A 20,724-nucleotide genomic window follows, 5' to 3' on the forward strand; every position below is an offset into this window, starting at 1 on the left:
TATGTGCCAAGCTCCCCCTTGTGGAGGTCCACAAGGGGTTTATACTTCGGTATCGGTTGTTGTATTCATCCAGTGAAGGCAGTGTGTGTCCTCACAGATACATTCCTATAGTTAGACTGTGATGTAGTACTACTTTGGAAAAGTACGCTCATGGTGGCAGTTGGAAATCTTTGGAGGCACAGAATCAGAGCAGAGCCACAATTTAAACGATGCAAATATTTTAAAGATTGTTCTCAGGATCATTGGAGGGGCCTGGTTAAAGGCAGCAATGTAGTAGTTAGTTAATGGTTCAATAGGGAAGCAGGGACTGTGCGACTTAGCAGAATGAGTTGGAACAGAAGGGCTTACGTTTAAATAAATGGTTTAATTTAGTGGTTCTGATTACAGAGTAGACCCTTCAAAATGTAAGAGCCTCAGTGCCTATCCCAGCTTTGGTAGATCTGAATTTTGGGGAGCTAGGACCAAATATATGTAAATGTATGTATTTAAAAACCTCCCTTAGAGATTCTGAAGTGTGCCTCTGGTTAGAAAACACTAAATGAATTAATGTGTGTTTTTTCCACCCCAAGAATTTGTCAGATTGTCTGAACCTGTGGTTTTGGATTTTAATACACTTAGTATTCATGTATGTGCATTTTGCTTTTGCATATTTTTCGTACTCTTTTCAGTTCCTGAGAAATTTTTTTTCTGTTACTTGGTGTCAAGTTGTATTACAAACTTACTAATTAGTGGTACTCTGCAAAATCAATTTTGAGCAAATGCACTCCAAAAGTTAAAAGGAATTTCTGTAACTTTTTTCCTTACTAACACATAGGGACAAAAGCCAGGATGGATGATCAAGCATGGTATTTGAGAACTTCAAAGCTGGCTCTGGCTGTGGCCATTATCCGCTCAAAACCAGCAGACAAAAGCAGCAGAGAATACACAGAGCACCTTGCGAAGGTGGTGTCTGAGCAGGAGTCAACGTGGAGATCAAAAGTCGAAGCCTTGGAAACTGAAGTTCTGCAATTACGTCAAAAACTTCTTCTGAGCAGGGTGTGTTCAGGATTGCTTGAGACTGGTGAGTGTATGAAATTGTCTTCTGGTAATACATCATTCTGGTTTTTTTAATTGTTTATTTTTAATTTAGTATAATTTTTTAAAAAATTGAGTATAGGGGTGTCAGGGTGGCTCAGTCGGTTGAGTGTCTGACTCTTGATTTCTGCTCGGGTCATGATCCCCGGGTCATGGGATCGAGCCCTGCCTTGGGCTACCGGGCTGAGCATGGAGCCTGCTTGAGATTGTTTCTTTCTCTCCCTCTGCCCTTCTTCCCCTTACTCTCTTTCTTTCTTAAAAAAAAATAAATAAATAAATAAATAAATAAATAAATAAAAAATAAATAAATTGAGTATAGTTGGCACACAATGTTACATTAGTTTCAGATGTACAGTTCGGTGATTCCATAGCTCTATATGTTATGCTGTGCTCACCATAAGTATAGCCATCATCTCTCCTGTTATATTGCTATTACAATATTATCAACTCTATTCCTTATGCTGTGTCTTTTATTTCTGTGACTTAATGCATAACAGAGGCCAGTATCTCCCTCCCTTTTCACTCATTTTACCTAGTCTCCTGGCCCCCTCCCCTCTGGCAACTATCAATTTGTTGTCAAGGGTCTGATTCTGCTTTTTGTTTGTTTATTCTTTTTTTTTTAAGACTCTATTGATGAGAGGAATCAGATGGTAATTACTTTCTCAGTCTGACTTATTTCACTTATATAATACCCTGGGGGGTGGTATAATGCCCTAGGATATACCTTCTAGGGTAGTATCATACCTCAGATGACATGATCTCATCCTTTTTATGGCTGTATAATATTTCTCTATCTCTCCTCTCTCTCTCTCTTTCTGTGTGTGTGTGTGTGTGTATAACATTTTCCTTACACGTTTGTCTATTGATGTACACTTAGGTTGCTTCCATTTCTTGGCTATTGTAAATAATGCTGCAATAAACATAGGGGTTATATGTAAGTGATGAATCACTAAATTCCACACCTGAAAGCAATTTTACCATAACCATATGGTTATGGTAAAATTGCTATATTTATGGTTATGGTAAAATTGCTAATATATATATATATTAGAATTTAGATAAAAACTTGAAAAAAAACCATAGAGGTACATATATCTTTTCTTGCTAAGTTTTCATTTTCTCCGGGTAAATATCCAACAGTGGAACTACTAAATCATATAATATTTCTATTTTTAATTTTTTGAGGAAACCCCATACCATTTTCTACAGTGGTTATACCAATTCTGTTTTATTTAACCTTCACAATTATTTAGAAATTGGTTAGTTTTCTAAAACTAGACTTCTTCTTGCCCTATAAAGATGTTTTTATTTGTAGTTGTTCATTAAAAGTTTATTGTTACTTCCTAATGAATGGGGCTACATTAGACATTGGGGTGGAGTTGGAGAATGAAAGTAATGTAGATGTGAAGGCAGTAATGTTTTAAGTTTACTGGATAAAAAAAATTTAAAATCTCATTACTCAACCTTATCATTTTACTATGTATGTTATGTTACACTTATATTAAATAATTCATCCAGCAGTCATATACCAAGGACCAACAATGGACCAGTATGCAGTGGGTGGTGAGGACCCAAAAAAAAAACCACTTAAGGTGCTGTCCTACCATTGAGTACCTACAATTCTTGCAGGAAATTGGACCTTTAAATAATTTACTCAGTATGATAAATACTTTAATAAAGATATTGACAAAGCACAGAGGAGGAAGCCATTCATTCTGCCTGGTTTTTGGCAAGACTTCTCAGGTCTGGCCCTCAAGGATCTATCTACTAGTCAGTGGTCACAGAATGTGCAGCAACAGGCAGGAACATAATCAAAGGCAGGATACTTGCCTTTTTAGGATACTTGCAGCATTACATTTCAGAAGTGGCCAGAACACCATGTAGGAGAAAGGAAGAGAGGTGAATTGGGACCAGGTTCAGAAGGGCCTTGAATGTCAACCCAAGGACTGTTTTATTTTATTCCCTATAGTAAGTTGACTGTGCGATTTATGGTCTCCCTACCACCCTTGTGAGAGTTGAAAGCAGGGAACTCTTAATAATTACACTGGGACAATAGGCAGAAACCAGGACTCACTTGAGCAAGCTGGAACCTGTGGTTACTCCATTCATCAGGAGCCATACAACTTTTTTGATGCACAGAATTGACCCTTGTATTGGGACTGGGAAACAATTCTGGTGATTTTTAAAGAATGTAAACCAGATCGTGTGACTCCTTTGCTGAAAACTTCTACCTGGCTTTCAATCATGCTTCACATTAGATTCAGACTTATGATCGTGGCCTGTGATGCTGTGGGTGATTTCACCTCTATTTACCTCTCCCACCTTGCCCTAGTTACCATGGGCTTCCTTCCAGCCTTGGACCTTTGTTATGTTTGTCTCTTTGACTCTCTTCGTGACTGGCTTCTTCCCTTCCTAGAGGTCTTATTCTAAATAACACCTCCTGGAGGTGCCTAGTTGGCTCAGTTGGTTAAGCGTCCAAATTCATCTCAGGTCATGATCTCAGGTTCATGAGTTTGAGCCTCATGTCAGGCTCTGTGCTGACAGCTTTGGATTCTGTGTCTCCCTCTCTCTCTGCCCCTCTCCCACTCATGCTCTGTCTCTCACTCTCTCTCTCTCTCTGTCTCTCTCGCTCAAAAATAAACATTAAAAAAATTTTTAAAAATCGAAATGACACCTCCTCAATGACCACTCTATACACATAGCATTCCCCACTAGTTTTTTTTTTTTTTTTTTTTTACCCAAACATCCCCTGTGGACTATTTGTTTGTTTACCTAGTTGGTGCCTTATCTCCTGAACTAAAGTTTAAGTTCACTGAGGAGTGGGTCTTTGATTTGCTGAGCACCCTCTACTAAATGCCCACCCCAAAGCCTGACACACAGTCGGTGCTCAATAAATATTTGTCACATGGCCATGGAGCAAAGAAGGTGTTTCTGGTCATAGCAATGATTCGAGGGAAGGATACCAGTTTTAAACATTTTACCAAAACCCATATGAAGAATGATGAATTGAAATCGATCCATGATAGAACTGAAAGGAGGTGAGACATTTAGGAACGATTTCAGAGTAGACACTTCAGATATTTGTAAATGATGTCAGAGAGTGATTAGGGACATGGAGGCATTTGGGATAGTGAGGTCTCCAATCCCCATTTATTGAATTTATTGCAATGCTTTGAATCTTGAAAGTGAACACAGAAATAAGTTTATAGGATAAAATGTGGAGTTAAGGTTTGTCTGAGTATAGGCTAGTTCCTGAATATATAGAGATTATGTAGAAGGAAGGTGGAAGGATGGTTCTTAGAGTCAAAGGGGATGATGAACAGGCTGGAAATACAGACATAGACGTAGGATCCACTGATATTTAAGTAATAGTTGAAGTCTCAGCCAAGGATGAGACTTGCAGGGAGGACGGAGCTGGGAGGTTGGCGGCATTGGGGGTCCCAACATTCCAGGGGTGGGCATGGGAAAAGGAGCCACGAAAAGAATATGACTGTCCCATTAGGAATGTCACCTAATGACTACACATTAGCAGGTGTAGTACACATATGATTGCTGTGGGTAATAGGGTACTCACTAACTTTACTTTTGGGTATTATCAGGAAAATCTGCTAACCTAATACACAGATGTTACTAAAATCTCATTATTATGTGAGTGAAAATAGTGTTATAGAATTTATAGCCACATTTTAGTCTCTCTAGAGTCTTTCTAGGTAATGGGCTCTTTGTACTCAATGAATGCAAACACAATCAATATTCTTAATTATTTTATGTGCAGTTATATGATTAATAGAATGGCACACAAACATTTCCAGTAATCTTAAACAGACTCTTAAGAACATCTGTGATATCAAAACCATTGTTTACCGTCAAGGGTCTGTTTATACCGCTGCTCTAGTGGTGTGCATGATTTGTTTGGAACATGAGTATGCCTGACAGTGAGAACCTAGGTGAGAACTTGTTCTCACACCGAAAACTTTCACTTACAATGCCTGTGAGAGAAATCTTCAACTACCTTACAATTAAAATCAGTTTTACTCGCAGCAGGAGCTATAGGTAAAGCGTTTCCACACAGATGTTTGGAAGTAACTTGTCTCTCCATCTGTTAGCTTAAACTTGAAAAATGAAGAATAAATAGATGGATTCAGATAAATAGAGTCGCTATTAAAGGGGAAGGAACAAAACCTAACAAAGGGGGGTATTAGGTTGATAGGAAAATAAAAAAGGAACACAGCTGTTATTTAAAGATACATAATTTGAGGGGCACCTGGGTGGCTCAGTCGGTTAAGTGTCCGACTTAGGCTCAGGTCATGATCTCACAGTTCTTGAGTTGGAGCCCCGCGTCAGGCTCTGTGCTGACAGCTTGGAGCCTGGAGCCTGCTTGGGATTCTGTGTCTCCATCTCTCTCTGCCCCTCCCCTGCTCATGCTCTGTGTCTCTGTCAAAAATAAATAAACATTAAAAAAGATAAAGACATATAATTTGAAAGACTGATGTAACTTACTCTAAGAAAACTCCATACCTGAGATTCAAAACTATTTTATAGATATATTTATAATTTTTTAACATTTTTATTTATTTTTGAAAGCATAAACTGGGGAGGGGCAGAGAGAGAGAGAGAGAGAGAGAGAGAGAGAGAGAGAGACAGGATCTGAAGCAGGCCCCCTGCGCTGACAGCAGAAAGCACAAAGAGGGGCTCGAACTCACAAACCATTAGATCATAACCTGAGCTGAAGTCGGACGCTGAACCCAGTGAGCCACTCAGGCACTCCAGATATATTTAGATTATCAAATATTGTTTATTGGGATTTTCAGGATTGCTTTACATATGCAACTGTTCTCAAGTGTTTAGAGACAGCAGGCCCTCAATAAATGTTGAATGGGATGCTTCTTGACAGATTGACAGAGGCTGGGGAACTTAATTTATAGCATCAACTATCCATTGAAACAACTGAGCAACCCAGAATTCAATAAACCAGAGCTGAAATGGCAAAGTAAACAAATAAGAAAGTATGATATCGTTTATCCAGCATTTTGGGAACCCAGCTATGTCTTTATTCTGATTTATTTTCCCACAGCTTCTTAGAGAGAGATATACTTCTTTATTATATTTATTAAATATAATAATACACAGACTGTACGCAGAAGGGATAAATAGAACTTGTTCTTAGAATTCTGCTACATTGTAATTTTACTTAAATGCTCCTTAGTAGTGGGAGGAAGGAAGGGAGGAAGGATCAAAGAAGCCCAGATAATCCATTGACACATTTCCCAAAATCATTTTGAGTGATGTGTGGCAGGTGCAGTTAGTTGTCTACTCAATGTTTAGCTTTCTGCTTCCTTCCTAAAGCACTCCAATTTTGTTTTGAAGAGATGTGCTTATTCCCAGTGGGTTAATCCATGAAGGGCTTAGATTTGTTTTGTCAATATTGTTCTAAGGTTGGGCAGGGGCCAGTGAAAGGTAAAAAGCAATCTTCTGAACTTTTGATAAAGATTTGCCTCTTTGTATGAAGAGACTGAGGCTCATGAAAGAGAACAATTAATTTTTTTTTTTTTTTTATGTCAGCCACTTGTTTCCTGTATGCGGCACTGCCAATTGAAGATACGGAGCCTGGATCTGTGGTAGCCAGTTTGCAACTGTGAGGCAATATTGAGAAATTAATGCCAGCACATTCAGGATAGTGAAATAGTTGGGTGAAAAGAACCTGGGTCCTTCCTGACATTGCTAAGCAATCGAAGCAACGCTAGGATTACTTTATTAGGAATGTTTAAAAAGACAAACAAGGGTTTAATCCATTGTGTCCATGTGTTTCCTTCCTTGTATCTGAGCACATCCTAATTTGTAGAGTGGAGAAGGGGTGGAGGTCATGAATAAATTAGACCAGCGCTACTTTTTCTTTAGCCGAGAGTCTTCTTGATCTATAGGGGAGGAAATGAGTGAGAAAAACTATGTTCTTTGTTCTACAACAGCTTCCTGTTAACAATGGCTTCATAACGTTGGCAAGAATTTCATGTGTCTGAGTAGGTAAGTGAGGGAGACCCAGAGCATAGAGACTGGCCACTAACAGGCATTAGTGGGTGTTTTTAATTGTTGACTAGGGATTGAAGAGGACATAGTAGCAGGGGCAGGGCCTTATTAGTGGGATAAATGACATTGAACTTCAATGAGCAGATTTAGGATTAAAACTTGAGTGTGTATATGTGTGCGTGAAGGTGGGACAAGCAAGGGGAATCTGGGCAGTTGCAATTATACAGTAATTTGGCATCCATGGGAGGGAAGTGGATAGATGAAGTGTCAGGTATATGCTTTTTCCCCTATAATTAAAATTTTTTTTAATGTTTATTTATTTTCGAGAGACAGAGACAGAACATGAGCCGGGGAGAGGCAGAGAGAGAGGGAGACACAGAATCCGAAACAGGCTCCAGGCTCTGAGCTGTCAGCACAGAGCCCAACTCGGGGCTCGAACCCATGGACCGCAAGATCGTGACCTGAACTGAAGTCAGTCACTTAACCAACTGAACCACCCAGGCGAGAGACAGAGAGAGATAGAGCATGGGCACGGGAGGGGCAGAGAGAGGAGGAGACACAGACTCTGAAGCAGGCTCCAGGCTCTGGGCTATCAGCACAGAGCCTGATGCGGGGCTCAAACCCATGAACTGTGAGATCATGACCTGAGCCGAAGTCGGATGTTCAACCGACACAGCCACCCAGGCGCCCCACTCCCCCCTACAATTTTGTCTTCATAGATGAGAGATAGGCCCTGGATGAGCCTATAGTGGCTATAGTGAAAAGAAAGTGAGAGACAATGAAACCAGATTAGTTCATTGATTTCCATGTTTATTTAGTAAATGTTCACTGAATGCAGAGCTCATATCTAGAGTGTTTGGGGGTGGGTGGTGGTGGTGTGCTCAGCAGCACTATTATTTTCAGTTGGACTTAGCTTTTCTAAGTTTGGGGTCCTGGGAAACAACTGACTGACTAGATGGCTTTAGAAGCTTCCCTTCCCTCTAGCTGACAATGCTTAAGTTTTCCCACCCCCTGGTCTGTTGTCCCCTTTACTGCTTTATTTTTTTTATTTAAAAAAAAATTTTTTTGGGGGGCGCCTGGGTGGCACAGTCGGTTGGGCTCCGACTTCAGCCAGGTCACGATCTCGCACTCCGTGAGTTCGAGCCCCGCGTCAGGCTCTGGGCTGATGGCTCAGAGCCTGGAGCCTGTTTCCGATTCTGTGTCTCCCTCTCTCTCTGCCCCTCCCCCGTTCATGCTCTGTCTCTCTCTGTCCCAAAAATAAATAAATGTTGAAAAAAAAAAATTAAAAAAAAAAAATTTTTTTTTAACGTTTATTTATTTTTGGGACCAAAAGAGACAGAGCATGAACGGGGGAGGGGCAGAGAGAGAGGGAGACACAGAATCAGAAGCAGGCTCCAGGCTCTGAGCCATCAGCCCAGAGCCCGACGCGGGGCTCGAACTCACGAACCGCGAGATTGTGACCTGAGCCGAAGTCGGACGCTCAACCGACTGAGCCACCCAGGCGCCCCCCCTTTACTGCTTTATACTCTGAGGATCCAATCCTCAGTACTCCCATTACCTGCCCCAGATCCTACTTCTCATGTTGTATAAGCCTGGATTCAGGAAAAGGCTTTTAGCTACATTGGTGTTGATGAGGGGTCAGGAAGGGGCTGGACATCGTAGTGACCTGTGTGCACTTTGCCAGACCCAGCACGGAGCTTGTCTTTGTCTCCTAATTGCTGCTGCTTTTCTGGTCCCAGCTTACTCAGCCTCTGTCCCATGCCACCCTGTCCCAAACCACATACTAAGGAGACATCACAAATAACTGACATCCAGTCATGGTTTTGGAGCTCAGTGTTTATATGTTGGGGCATTCACTGTTTTACGGATGCTGAAAAAGCATGGAAAATGAATGCATAAGTATTTCTCATCTTAGTTTTTACATAGGCTTTTATGATATAAATTATCAAATATAATGGAAATTTTCTTAAAATTGCAGTTTATTTGAAACATACATGCATAATGTACATGAATGTTAGAAAATGTGCCTCTAATTTAATATGGATTCTAATGAGAGCCTCCAAAATAAAGTACATTTATAATTACACATCGGAGATGCTTTACTCGTTACATAAAAATTGAATTAATCTTCTGATATTACAGACCATCAACATACAGAGAAATTAAGGTTAAAAAAAGCTCAGAATATAGTAAATGACTTTAGTAGTGACAAGGCAATCCTTTAGACATGTAAACATCTCAGTTATCACAAGAGCTGGCTCCCATAGGAATGGGGGTAGAGAGAGGGAGCAGGAAGGGCCACAGGAGTACCAGGGAGGGCCTGGGCCTGAAAGAAACAAGGAGCTCCGGAGGCTGGGCTCAGGTGAGGGCAGTGTTCCAGGTGGACATCATCAGCCCTGCTCTTCCTCGTATGAGGCTCTGAATCTCACTGTGTGTCACAACAATCTTCTTTGAGATGCATTCCAGGGAGGTATCGTGAATGTCCAGGTAATCCCCTAATTAGGGCGACTCTACTTTGTATCTCTGGATTCTTTTTACTTCTCTCCAGTCCAGTGCCACGACCTTGGTCCTGCCTGATTTATCCCAGTTAGACTCCATGTTTAGAGTTGTAGCCTTGCCACTTTCAAAGCTAGATCGCAGCCCAGACTCAAGTCTTCTCATTTACTTCAGGTTAAATCTACAGCTCTTAAAATAGGCTGCAAGTTTCTCCACTATTTGGCGCTTGCTTTCTTCTCTAGCCCAACCTGTCATCACTATGTCCTCGACATTCTGCACTGAAACGTGCAAAATTTCTTTCACTTTACTCAAATCCACCTTGTTCTCTTTCAGTTCTAGGCTTTTACACGTGTTGTTTCTCTCTGTAGGATATGTTCTTCCAATCCTTTTTGTCTGGTTGTGAGCTATTCTTTTTTTCTGATGTAGTTTTAATACCCTTTCTGCCTTTGCTGACTGCCTCCTTAGACTAGGTTAGATTCTCCTGCTGGGGAACTATACTATTCTGTACTTTTCACAGCATTTGTGAGCCAAATTGTAATTGTTTAAGCAGCCTGTCTTCCCTGTAGGACCTAAAGCCCATGCTTGCAGGAGTGTGCTTTTTCTCATCACTGCTGTATTTGTAGGGTTAGCACAATGCCTGGCATGAGGTGGTGGGCGGCTGGGTGGGGGAACTTGGGGATATTTGTTGAATGACTAAGTTTAGACATGGTTTATGTGAGTGTTATTACCTGAAACAAAGGGGCCTGGCTGATTTGTCATTTCTGGGTATCTACAAAACCACTATAGTGCTGAAGGAGGATCAGGAGAGCAAGACCAAAGCATCCTAGGGAAGGAGATACTCACTAAGGTAGGGTGAGTGTCAGGGCTCCTACCTTTGAGGGAGCCATGTGTGCATAGATAGTTTGACCAGAACTGGAGAAATGGAGAGTGAGAATTTTGTCTTCTCATCTATGGAACAAAAGCTAAAACTGTTCAAAATACCTTTGAACTCCAGGATCTTTTTCAGTGTAATTTTTTTGAATAGTTTAACCTGTGGTAAACTTTAATCTGGCCCTTATATTTAGGATTATGTTTATTTTTTGCAGGTTTTGTCTGTGTTTTTAAATGTCCTGCTGTTTCTCTGGATTTGATTTTGTAGATTCTGTTAGAAATCTAAAGGTATCATTGAGGATTCTGAATTTAATATTTTGACCCTAGACGTCTTGAAATTTATTTTTTACAATAAATTCATTGTGGAGTGAGTAGAATCCAGTTAGATGACCGCGGACTATTGTTTAGACTGGGAAAATTAAAGGAGTAATATCAATTTCATTATCAAAGCAAGACGGAAACTGGGTAAATAGGGTAAATGGGAGAAGGCTTGAGATTCTACAGTTCTGATAATCTCTCAGGTGATGTTGATAGTGCTGGTCTGAGGACTAGAGTTTGAGTAGCAAAGGACTGTGGACTATTTTGGGGTGGAGTTTGTTTGTGAAGGGAAGGAGAAGAGGTATGTTGGTAGCTGGAGAGGGAGCAAAGTAGAGAGAAAGTTTTTTATTGTCAACATAGAAAAGACATCAGCACACTGGTACCTTGGTAGGAAGGAATTAGGGACAGTGGAAGATTTGATAGGAAGAGGACAGTAAAGGAATCACAAGGGCTTGGGACCCGAATCCCAGAAGAAATATGGAGCACAAGTGTTGGGCCTGGCCCTGTGGACCTCAAGAAGGGGCCAACATTTCTTCTTCTGAGACTCTTTTGAAGGTAGGAGTAGGTGCCCCTTGATTCGTGTTTTTGCTGAGTTCATTCCTGGCAGCTGTCATGTAAAGTTCATTTTTGTTCCCTTCTCCTCCTCCAGCGTCCCTTAGTCTCAAATCTGTCCCACTGTTTCGTTGTTGCTGTTTCAAACAGCTTTTGGATTTTCATTCTCGCATTTCTTTGCCTGCTGCTTCAACTCTTGTCTCAGCCATCTCCACCTGGTGCCTTGGTTGTAGAAAATTAAATGAGGAAAGCAGAATTAAGTAACTTGCCAAAGGTCAAACAGATAGTAAATGGAGTGGAATTCTTGTAAAATTCTGGAACAGTGCTTTTCTAGTACTTTGAGGTGTTTTCTTAAACTGGTGGTTCTCAAAGTGTGGTCCCCAGGCCAGCTGCATCAGTATCAGGTGAGACCTTGTTAAAAATGCAGATTCTCAGTCCCACCCTTTGCTTACCGTAATCAGAAACTCTGGGGGTAGAGCCCAGCGACCTGTGGCTTAACAGACCCTCCAGCTGATTCTGATGAAAACCGAAGTTTGAGAACCCCTGGTTTAAATAAATTAAAGTGAAATATATGTTCAGGGAACATAATAAGACCTCTCCAGAAAATGGGTCAGTAGAAACCTATTCATCCCCTGTTCAAAACATGTAAGTGATAAATCAAGAGGGATTTGTAGGCTAGCCTCTGAAAGATTTCTTAATACCAATAGATAATATTTGGCCCTGGTCACCCAAGAATTGAGAAAGTGTTCACTGAGAACCTGAAGGAGCTCTGACAGATAGTAGAAATTAGAGAAAATGAACAAACAAAAACTAGTAACCTTGACATCATTCTAACAACTGTGTTTCATACTGTTCCATACTGTTCAGTGAAATATGTGTATAAATATAATAGGAATCCAAGGAATGTATACTGTTGATTTTTGATGTAGGAGAACTTCTCTCTTCCTTCTTTATCCCCTTGCCCTTCTTTCCCTCCCTCCATCCTTACTTCCCTCATCCCATCCTCATAAGCGCTGGTATGTGCTATCATAGAAGATTCTGGATACAGATATCCTGGTATATAAGATGTGCATTTGTGTAAGATAGCCCCTCCCCTATTTTGCAGGGGAAACATCCTTTTTAATATCTGTTTTAAGTAATTTTGAATACATCTTGTAGAGGAAAATTTTGGGATCAGAAATGTAGGATGCTTTATCCTAAAATTCAGTAGAAAGCCTTAAATTCTGATTATACTATTTTACCAATCCTTAAAAAGTACATAAAGTAACATAGCTAAAAAGAACTGTATTGCAGCAAATGAATGCTAGCGTTTTCCAGGCAATAAGACAAAACACATTTACTCATAAATAAAGTCTCGTATCATGTCTGTGGAACAATAAACACACACACTTGCATTATATTCTTGGTCATACTGAGAAGTAAATAGCTAACTTCAGTACAAAATGAATTTGAATGAATTCCTAAATTGAATATGAAGACAAAGCAAGGGTCTCAGTGAAAGTGGCAGAAAACCAGCAGCAAAGTACTGCACTTGGGAGTGAATATGTGTAGGGGAGGGGCTGCACGGGGGACCACACTTAGCTCTTCTATCATTTATGTGGGAGGGCTCATTACCAGGAGGAGCCTCGTTATGCTTTCCTTATACTACAGGGAGATGGTGGTCTTTTCACTCAGGTCTCCTGTTTTGGAAACCTCATTTATGTGAATTTTAAAATTTAAACTGCTTGCAAGCATTTCTTATAGCATGAAAAAAAAAAAATACATCAGAGAGCACTCAGCTGTGGGGTATGTGGGCTGTGAGGGAGACCCAGGTTGTGAGCCGCTCTCAACTATTCAGTGAATCCATTGTTTCCCATCATCGATTATTTTATAGTGAGCATGTGATAATTTTTCTTGTTTTCAGTCTCTCCCATTTCTCTCGGAGTCAGAGAGAAGGATTGCCTATGTGTCTTTAATACATTCAGACCATGTCTGCCAAGTTTTACACTTTGAAATAAAGAAGGGAAAGATTGCTTCCAGAGAAAGCTGGTTCTTCATGCTTGCAGAAGCCTAGCTGTAACAATTCTGCATTACTCTTTTAATTAATAAGTCACATGAAGAACAAAGACTAAGTTGCTTTTGTGCCCTCCCTTGGTGCTTGATTCAGCAAGATCTTTCACACAGTGGTTTTTCAAAGATGTTTCTGGGCTTGATATTTGATTTATCACTACTGGTTAGGCTTGTAAATATTTGTAGCAGAAATAATTTTTGTGACCTAAGGCCAGGTTTTCTATGTAAAATGCAATATAAGACATACAAAATGTCGACATTTTATATCAGTTTGACAACTAACCACAGTGGTGTAGAAGTAACTGATAAAAATTTGAACAATGCTTCTGATCCTTCTACATACTTTTTATTATATTTGAAGTTTTTCTAATTCATCAATAAAGCAGAATATACAGAATTTAGGCCCCTTTCTCCTTTCCATTGATACTCCAGTAACAGGAAAAAGTGACCTTATTCTTCAACCCAGGTCATACAAATTAGATGATATTTTGCATATTTTAATAAACTGTTTTGCTAATAATTGTGCCTTTAATAACTCTGAAGCTACTTCTACCTGTGTACTTTATGAAGTGTTTATCCTGTGAACCGCAAGGTGTCTCATCATATCGGTAATTTCCAAGCAGGAGTCAGTCCAAAGTAGGCCAAGTCCACGCTGGTGAGCTGCTTTGTGTGGCTCTGCAGCTCTCTGATGTCTGATGGGGCGAGAGATACAGCAGGAGCCAGACCTGGAGAACTGTATGCTTCAGTGATCTGTACTTTTCCAGTTCCTCTGAAATTTTTCTTTAAAGAAGTGCTTCGTCCGCGTACAGACGTCTGTGATGGTGCACACAGTGATAACAAACTTAACCGCTCACTTACCTTTTTAACAGCAAATGCCATATGAATCTAGGCCTTTTGTACCTATAGGTCCATGTGAAAAAGAAAAGTACCATTAGTCACATTTGCAACTTTAAATTTAAAATTTTATTTTTATTTTTAAAGTGTCTTTCTGAAAGACTTTGCCTTCTTTGTAGATGTGAGGCTAGAGTTTCAGACGGTGGCCCTGAACCCTGCCTATACCTTAGAATCGCCTGAGGGGCTCTTAAAAATCCTGATGCCTAGGTTTCCCCCCAGGCCAATTATATCATAATCTCTGTGGATTTGATTGAAGCATCAGTATTCTTTAGTAATCTCTAGGTTATTCTAAAGTACCCTCAGGATTGAAAACCACTGGTGTAGGCAAACTTTTATTTTTTATTATTATCACTTTTTTAATGTTTATTTATTTTGAAAGAGAGAGCACACGCTCATGCGTGCGCATGTGCACGTGCACGCATACACACACACACACACACACACACACACACACACACACACACCACACACCAGCAAGGGAGCGGCAGAGAAAGAGGGAGGGAGAATCCCAAGCAGGCTCTGCGCTGTGAGCACTGAGCCCGACTCAGGGCTTAAACTCATGAATCATAAGATCATGACCTGAGCCGAGATCCAGAGTCAGACGCCTAACTGACTAAACCACCCAGACGTCTCTAAGGCAAACTTTTATATTCTATATTTAACTCAAATGTTCGTATTACCCGTTTTCATTGTTAATCCTACCTAGTTTTAATACTCTTATTTCACTAGGGCTATCTCTGTGGTATGCTGCAAATCTTTATTAGAGTAGAAGACACTGCTTTTGGCCCACTGGGGGGAAACATCTGACTATAAAATTAGTCTACATTAATGTCCTGACACCGGTGAGAGGGGACGGTGGGTCTGTGGGCAGCTGGGGGAAGGACCGTTTAGTTGTCTTCATACATGTTTGGATATGCTCGCAACACGGATGGGTTTGAAGTTGGGTCCTGGGTGGGCATCTCAAGCCTTTTTGTGTGAATAGTGAGCAACTATAAAGTGAAAACTGGCATTTGTTCCGATCCATTTTTTTTCTTCTCCTGTAAGTGTAATAGTAGCAGATAGCTCATTTTACCCTGTAAAACCAATGTCATAAGGCATTTGTTTTTAAAAATTAGGGAAAAGTTGTATCTCTGTTCTTCCTTCAGTATTATTTGTTTATTATAGTAGGTAGCTTATTGAACAGGTTGTGGTGCACTTGTAAAATGGATCTCCTTATGTGATTGCCATTGTTTCATTACTGTTCAGAGTCCTTGAGTTAGTAGTAATACTTAGCAGCCTGTGATGAGTCAAAAAGCCTCTGGAGAAAGGTCAACTCACGTGTAATAGGTGACTTCTTGTATAAGTAGGCTATAAAATCTTATTGGCAATACTTTTGAGACTTTTCTGAGAAATCCTATATCCATTGATGCAGAGATGTTTTCTACTGTGTGATTTGTCAGTAAATATTTAAGTAACAGGACACTTGCTTTTACACACAAACACTCCCCTTAGTTGTTACACTATAAGCCTTGTGGCAGCATGGTCGTAATTTAGGATTTTGTTAACAGTGTTAACTTTACCAAGAATTCTCAGCTATTAAAATTTCTCAGATAACTAAGAAAATATATTTTAAATAGTTCCATAGTAAATACTCTTTTTTTCTCCAACTATTTAAAATTTTCTACATTTATTGGGAAGTAGTACAGTATTTATGGCATGAATATCATGGAGTTATTTGTTTACCAGAAGGCATCTTGGAAGAAAATAGAAATGATGTGATTGTAACATCCATACTGACACACGTTTGAATAAAGAAAGGGTGATGCCTAGAGCACCATACTTAACATATAACAATTTAATGCACTAATGAATGCTCATCATCAAGGTCAAGCATGCAGGAGATACTCAACGATTATTTTAAGAATGTACAATCGTAAATGAGGGAAGAACATTCCAACAGAGGGCGCGGAGGCGTTATTGATGGTGGGAAGGGTTGCTGAGGGCAAACTCTGGAGGTAGATTGCTCATTGGGAAGAGCAAGAGGTTTGGAGTTAGATGAATCTGGGTAGAATATCAGCTTCACCAACATTAACTAAATTCTTTTAAGCAAATCACAGATGTCACATGAAACACACTTTTCTCCTCTATAAAATGAGGATGATGATGAGAAGGATAAAGATGGGCAATCAAGGTTAATGGGGAATGCTTGGCACCAAGCTTCCTGATGCAAGGACAAGAAGTAAATACATTTCCTTCCTCCTTGGCCTTGGTAGTCTGCTGGGAATTGCCATTGATTGCTTAGCAGCAGATGAACCTATTTTTTTTTTTTTTCCTTTGGACATGAGAATTTTATTATTTAAATCTGTCTTGCAAAGACCTGGATCTATCTGGTTTAGCAGATTCTACTAGTAGGAAAGAAAATAACAAAGGTTTAAGGGTGTTTAAGGTTTTTTCTTTCCAGTAGTAAAACTTTTCTCAGTTCCAGTCCAGTAGCAAACGTGGAAGGTCCTCAGGCCTGGCAGCCTGATTTCTTTCAGTAAACTGCTTAGAAAATTTTGTAGGAATTCAGCTGCTACTCTGTTTAATTATTTTGAGAGATACATTAATGAAACTTGATTTTCATTCTCTACTCTGTCTCTATATTGTTACAAAAAGTTCTAATCTGATTTCTGTCCTGTTTTGATTTCTCAGTCATATAATTCGATGTGTTCTCCTTCCACAATGAACCCTGTGATTTTTCTTTCATCAGGAAAATGTCATCACTCCTTCCTTGACTGTTTCAAGAGGTTTCTCTATAGGTTATCTGTCACACACCTTATTTATTTATTTATTTTTTTGCCTCTGCAATTTCTTCTAAGATAGTTTAGGTCATGTTTTTTTGGTTTTTTCCTTATTTTATTTTTTTTAAATTTTTTTTTCAATATATGAAATTTATTGTCAAATTGGTTCCATATAACACCCAGTGCTCATCCCAAAAGGTGCCCTCCTCAATACCCATCACCCACCCTCCCCTCCCTCCCACCCCCCATCAACCCTCAGTTTGTTCTCAGTTGTTTTTTTTTTTTTAATGTTTATTTATTTTTGAGACAGAGAGAGACAGAGCATGAACGGGGGAGGGCCAGAGAGAGAGGGAGACACAGAATGTGAAGCAGGCTCCAGGCTCTGAGAGGGAGACACAGAATGTGAAGCAGGCTCCAGGCTCTGAGCTGTCAGCACAGAGCCCGACGCGGGGCTCGAACTCACGGACCGTGAGATATGACCTGAGCTGAAGTCGGACGCTCAACCGACTGAGCCACCCAGGCGCCCCTGTTCTCAGTTTTTAAGAGTCTCTTAATGCTTTGGCTCTCTCCCACTCTAACCTCTTTTTTTTTTTTTTTCCTTCCCCTCCTCCATGGGTTTCTGTTAAGTTTCTCAGGATCCACATAAGAGTGAAAACATATGGTATCTGTCTTTCTCTGTATGGCTTATTTCACTTAGCATCACACTCTCCAGTTCCATCCACGTTGCTACAAAGGGCCATATTTCGTTCTTTCTCATTGCCATGTAGTACTGCATTGTGTATATAAACCAAAATTTCTTTATTCATTCATCAGTTGGTGGACATTTAGGCTCTTTCCATAATTTGGCTACTGTTGAGAGTGCTGCTATAAACATTGGGGTACAAGTGCCCCTATGCATCAGTACTCCTGTATCCCTTGGGTAAATTCCTAGCAGTGCTATTCCTGGGTCATAGGGTAGGTCTATTTTTAATTTTCTGAGGAACCTCCACACTGCTTTCCAGAGCGGCTGCACCAATTTGCATTCCCACCAACAGTGCAAGAGGGTTCCCGTTTTTCCACATCCTCGCCAGCATCTATAGTCTCCTGATTTGTTCATTTTGGCCACTCTGACTGGCATGAGGTGATATCTGAGTGTGGTTTTGATTTGTATTTCCCTGATGAGGAGCGACGTTGAGCATCTTTTCATGTGCCTGTTGGCCATCCGTATGTCTTCTTTAGAGAAGTGTCTATTCATGTTTTCTGCCCATTTCTTCACTGGGTTATTTGTTTTTCGGGTGTGGAGTTTGGTGAGCTCTTTATAGATTTTGGATACTAGCCGTTTTTCCGATATGTCATTTGCAAATATCTTTTCCCATTCCGTTGGTTGCCTTTTAGTTTTGTTGGTTGTTTCCTTTGCTGTGCAGAAGCTTTTTATCTTCATAAGGTCCCAGTAATTCACTTTTGCTTTTAATTCCCTTGCCTTTGGGGATGTGTCGAGTAAGAGATTGCTAAGGCTGAGGTCAGAGAGGTCTTTTCCTGCTTTCTCCTCTAAGGTTTTGATGGTTTCCTGTCTCACATTCAGGTCCTTTATCCATTTTGAGTTTATTTTTGTGAATGGTGTGAGAAAGTGGTCTAGTTTCAACCTTCTGCATGTTGCTGTCCAGTTCTCCCAGCGCCATTTGTTAAAGAGACTGTCTTTTTTCCATTGGATGTTCTTTCCTGCTTTGTCAAAGATGAGTTGGCCATACGTTTGTGGGTCTAGTTCTGGGGTTTCTATTCTATTCCATTGGTCTGTGTGTCTGTGCCATAGATCATGTTTTAAGCAGTGGATAGTTTTCTGTTGTCTAGGAGCAGGTTGCGTTCAAGTTCTTTGCCATTGTGAACTTGGAATCTTTTCTCAGCCTCGTACCGTACTCTTGGATGCCTCTGCTTTCCTTCTGCTCCAGCCACACCTTTTCTGAGCCACTGCTCAGACCGCTGTCGCTTTACCTTTGCTCACACACCTTCCTGGTAGGAAAGGCCTCCCTAATGAAAGCACTGTTGTCGATCCCTTGACTCTCATATTCTATGGAATCTTTCAGGTTTTCTCCCAGTTTGAACTAATTCCTTTGTGTTTCTATAACAAATCCCCTCTACCTCGGTACCTCTGCTTGACACTACTTTTGCCGTGTAGCAGAGGTATTTGTTGGCTGGCCTTTTTCTTAGTTCTTTGATCGTAGGAGGCATGACAGTTAGGTCTATGACTTTTGGCTATATCCATATGTTCTTATTTACCATGTGAGTCCTCTCAGCCCTTATTCCAGTGCCTTTATATTGTAGCATTGAATATAGCATATGTTCTGTGGAATCATCTATTCTGGCAAGGCAGAATATATTTAGTGTGGTTTATTTTCTCCCTGAAAAAAATATGTGTCTTAATTTCATTTTAATGTTAAGAGATTATGTTGCTCTTTGGTCAAGTTTACTTAATTTCCTAGGCCACTGAGTTTTACAATAAGTGATGAATGAATGGACCATAATACCAAAGCTGTGTTGTCCTGCTCTGTAACTTGGCCTCACAAGTTATGAAAACCAGAACCTCTGAGAATGGACTTTACTTTCAGGACTATCAGTGGAATGAGTTTTGCTTGGTTAGCAATGTGGTGTCTTCAGAAAATTGACTTTGAGCTCTCCTTTTTACTACTCACAAGAATATATTTTAATCATAATTGGCAGTGTGATAATTGACTACCAAGCTGTCTCTGGCTATGCCTCTTTTTTCGGAATTAAGAATATTTTTGCTTTGTCTCCTTCTGCTAAAGAACAGATTCTATGGAATTAAGTATATGACTTTTGGCCACATCCGTATGTTCTTACAAAGTTGTCATTTGGGGATTTACTGACAGATAGACTATACTGTTAAAAGAGAATGTTTGCTATGGAAATGCATATGTCTCCAAACAGTGCCACGTGACTGATTCTTGGTCTTCATAACAAGCTGGTAATTAGTTCATATAGTTAAGGCATATGATGAGCTATTCTGTCATCCATCAAATGTTGTATTCCATGGTGAAATGAAAGGCATCTCATTCCTAGATTCAAAATTGGCCAGTTACAGTATTTTTCTATTTCTGGATTGTCTGTCGGTCTAAAGGTATTATCAATATTTTCAAGTCTTGTGAGTTTTTAGAGAAAAGGGTCATGTATGTGGTTCTACAATGGAATAATCTTCACCTCTGAGCTTTTACAATGCTTTTCTTATAATGCTATTATAACATTCACTTAGCAGAAATTGCTGATGATCAGGTCAAAAAGGATTTTGCATTTTGGGAGAGAAAGGGAATGTGCATTTAATGAGCCAACAATTTATAATTTCTTTTTGGTACCTGCAAGATCCATTATCAGATTCCTCTTGGAGTGACATCTTTGTATGAAAAGGAGTGGTGATTTCTGAGCCCTGCAAGGGTCAGTGAGGGTCTTGGAGCAGGATCCCCTCACCTGGGTTAACAGACTTTATGGGAACTGCTAGCACCCTGGGGAGATAATAGGTAAATACATCAAGGCTTTGAAAGGCACTTGTAGGATGACAGGCTTGTACCATGGCTTGTTATTATAATTTTCAGCACTTGGGAGAAACATTATCTTTAGTCACCAGAACTGAAGATTAAAGGGGATTTTATAAATGTTGTGTGTATCCTCAGACTTAGGAAAGCCTAAGTTATTTGAAGAT

General features: G+C 40.1%; 1 protein-coding gene across 1 annotated transcript in view; it reads left to right on the forward strand.

The window, feature by feature from the left end:
* Positions 1–828: 828 nt before the first annotated feature.
* The window catches only part of MEI4 (meiotic double-stranded break formation protein 4), a 181,776-nt gene continuing 161,880 nt past the window's right edge, over positions 829–20,724 (forward strand). The window contains exon 1 of the mRNA XM_049653911.1: positions 829–1,060. Within this exon, the coding sequence (XP_049509868.1) occupies positions 829–1,060 (232 nt within the window). The remainder of the gene's footprint in view (positions 1,061–20,724) is intronic.

The sequence above is a fragment of the Panthera uncia genome (assembly GCF_023721935.1).
Source record: "Panthera uncia isolate 11264 chromosome B2 unlocalized genomic scaffold, Puncia_PCG_1.0 HiC_scaffold_24, whole genome shotgun sequence".
Lineage (NCBI taxonomy): Eukaryota > Metazoa > Chordata > Mammalia > Carnivora > Felidae > Panthera > Panthera uncia.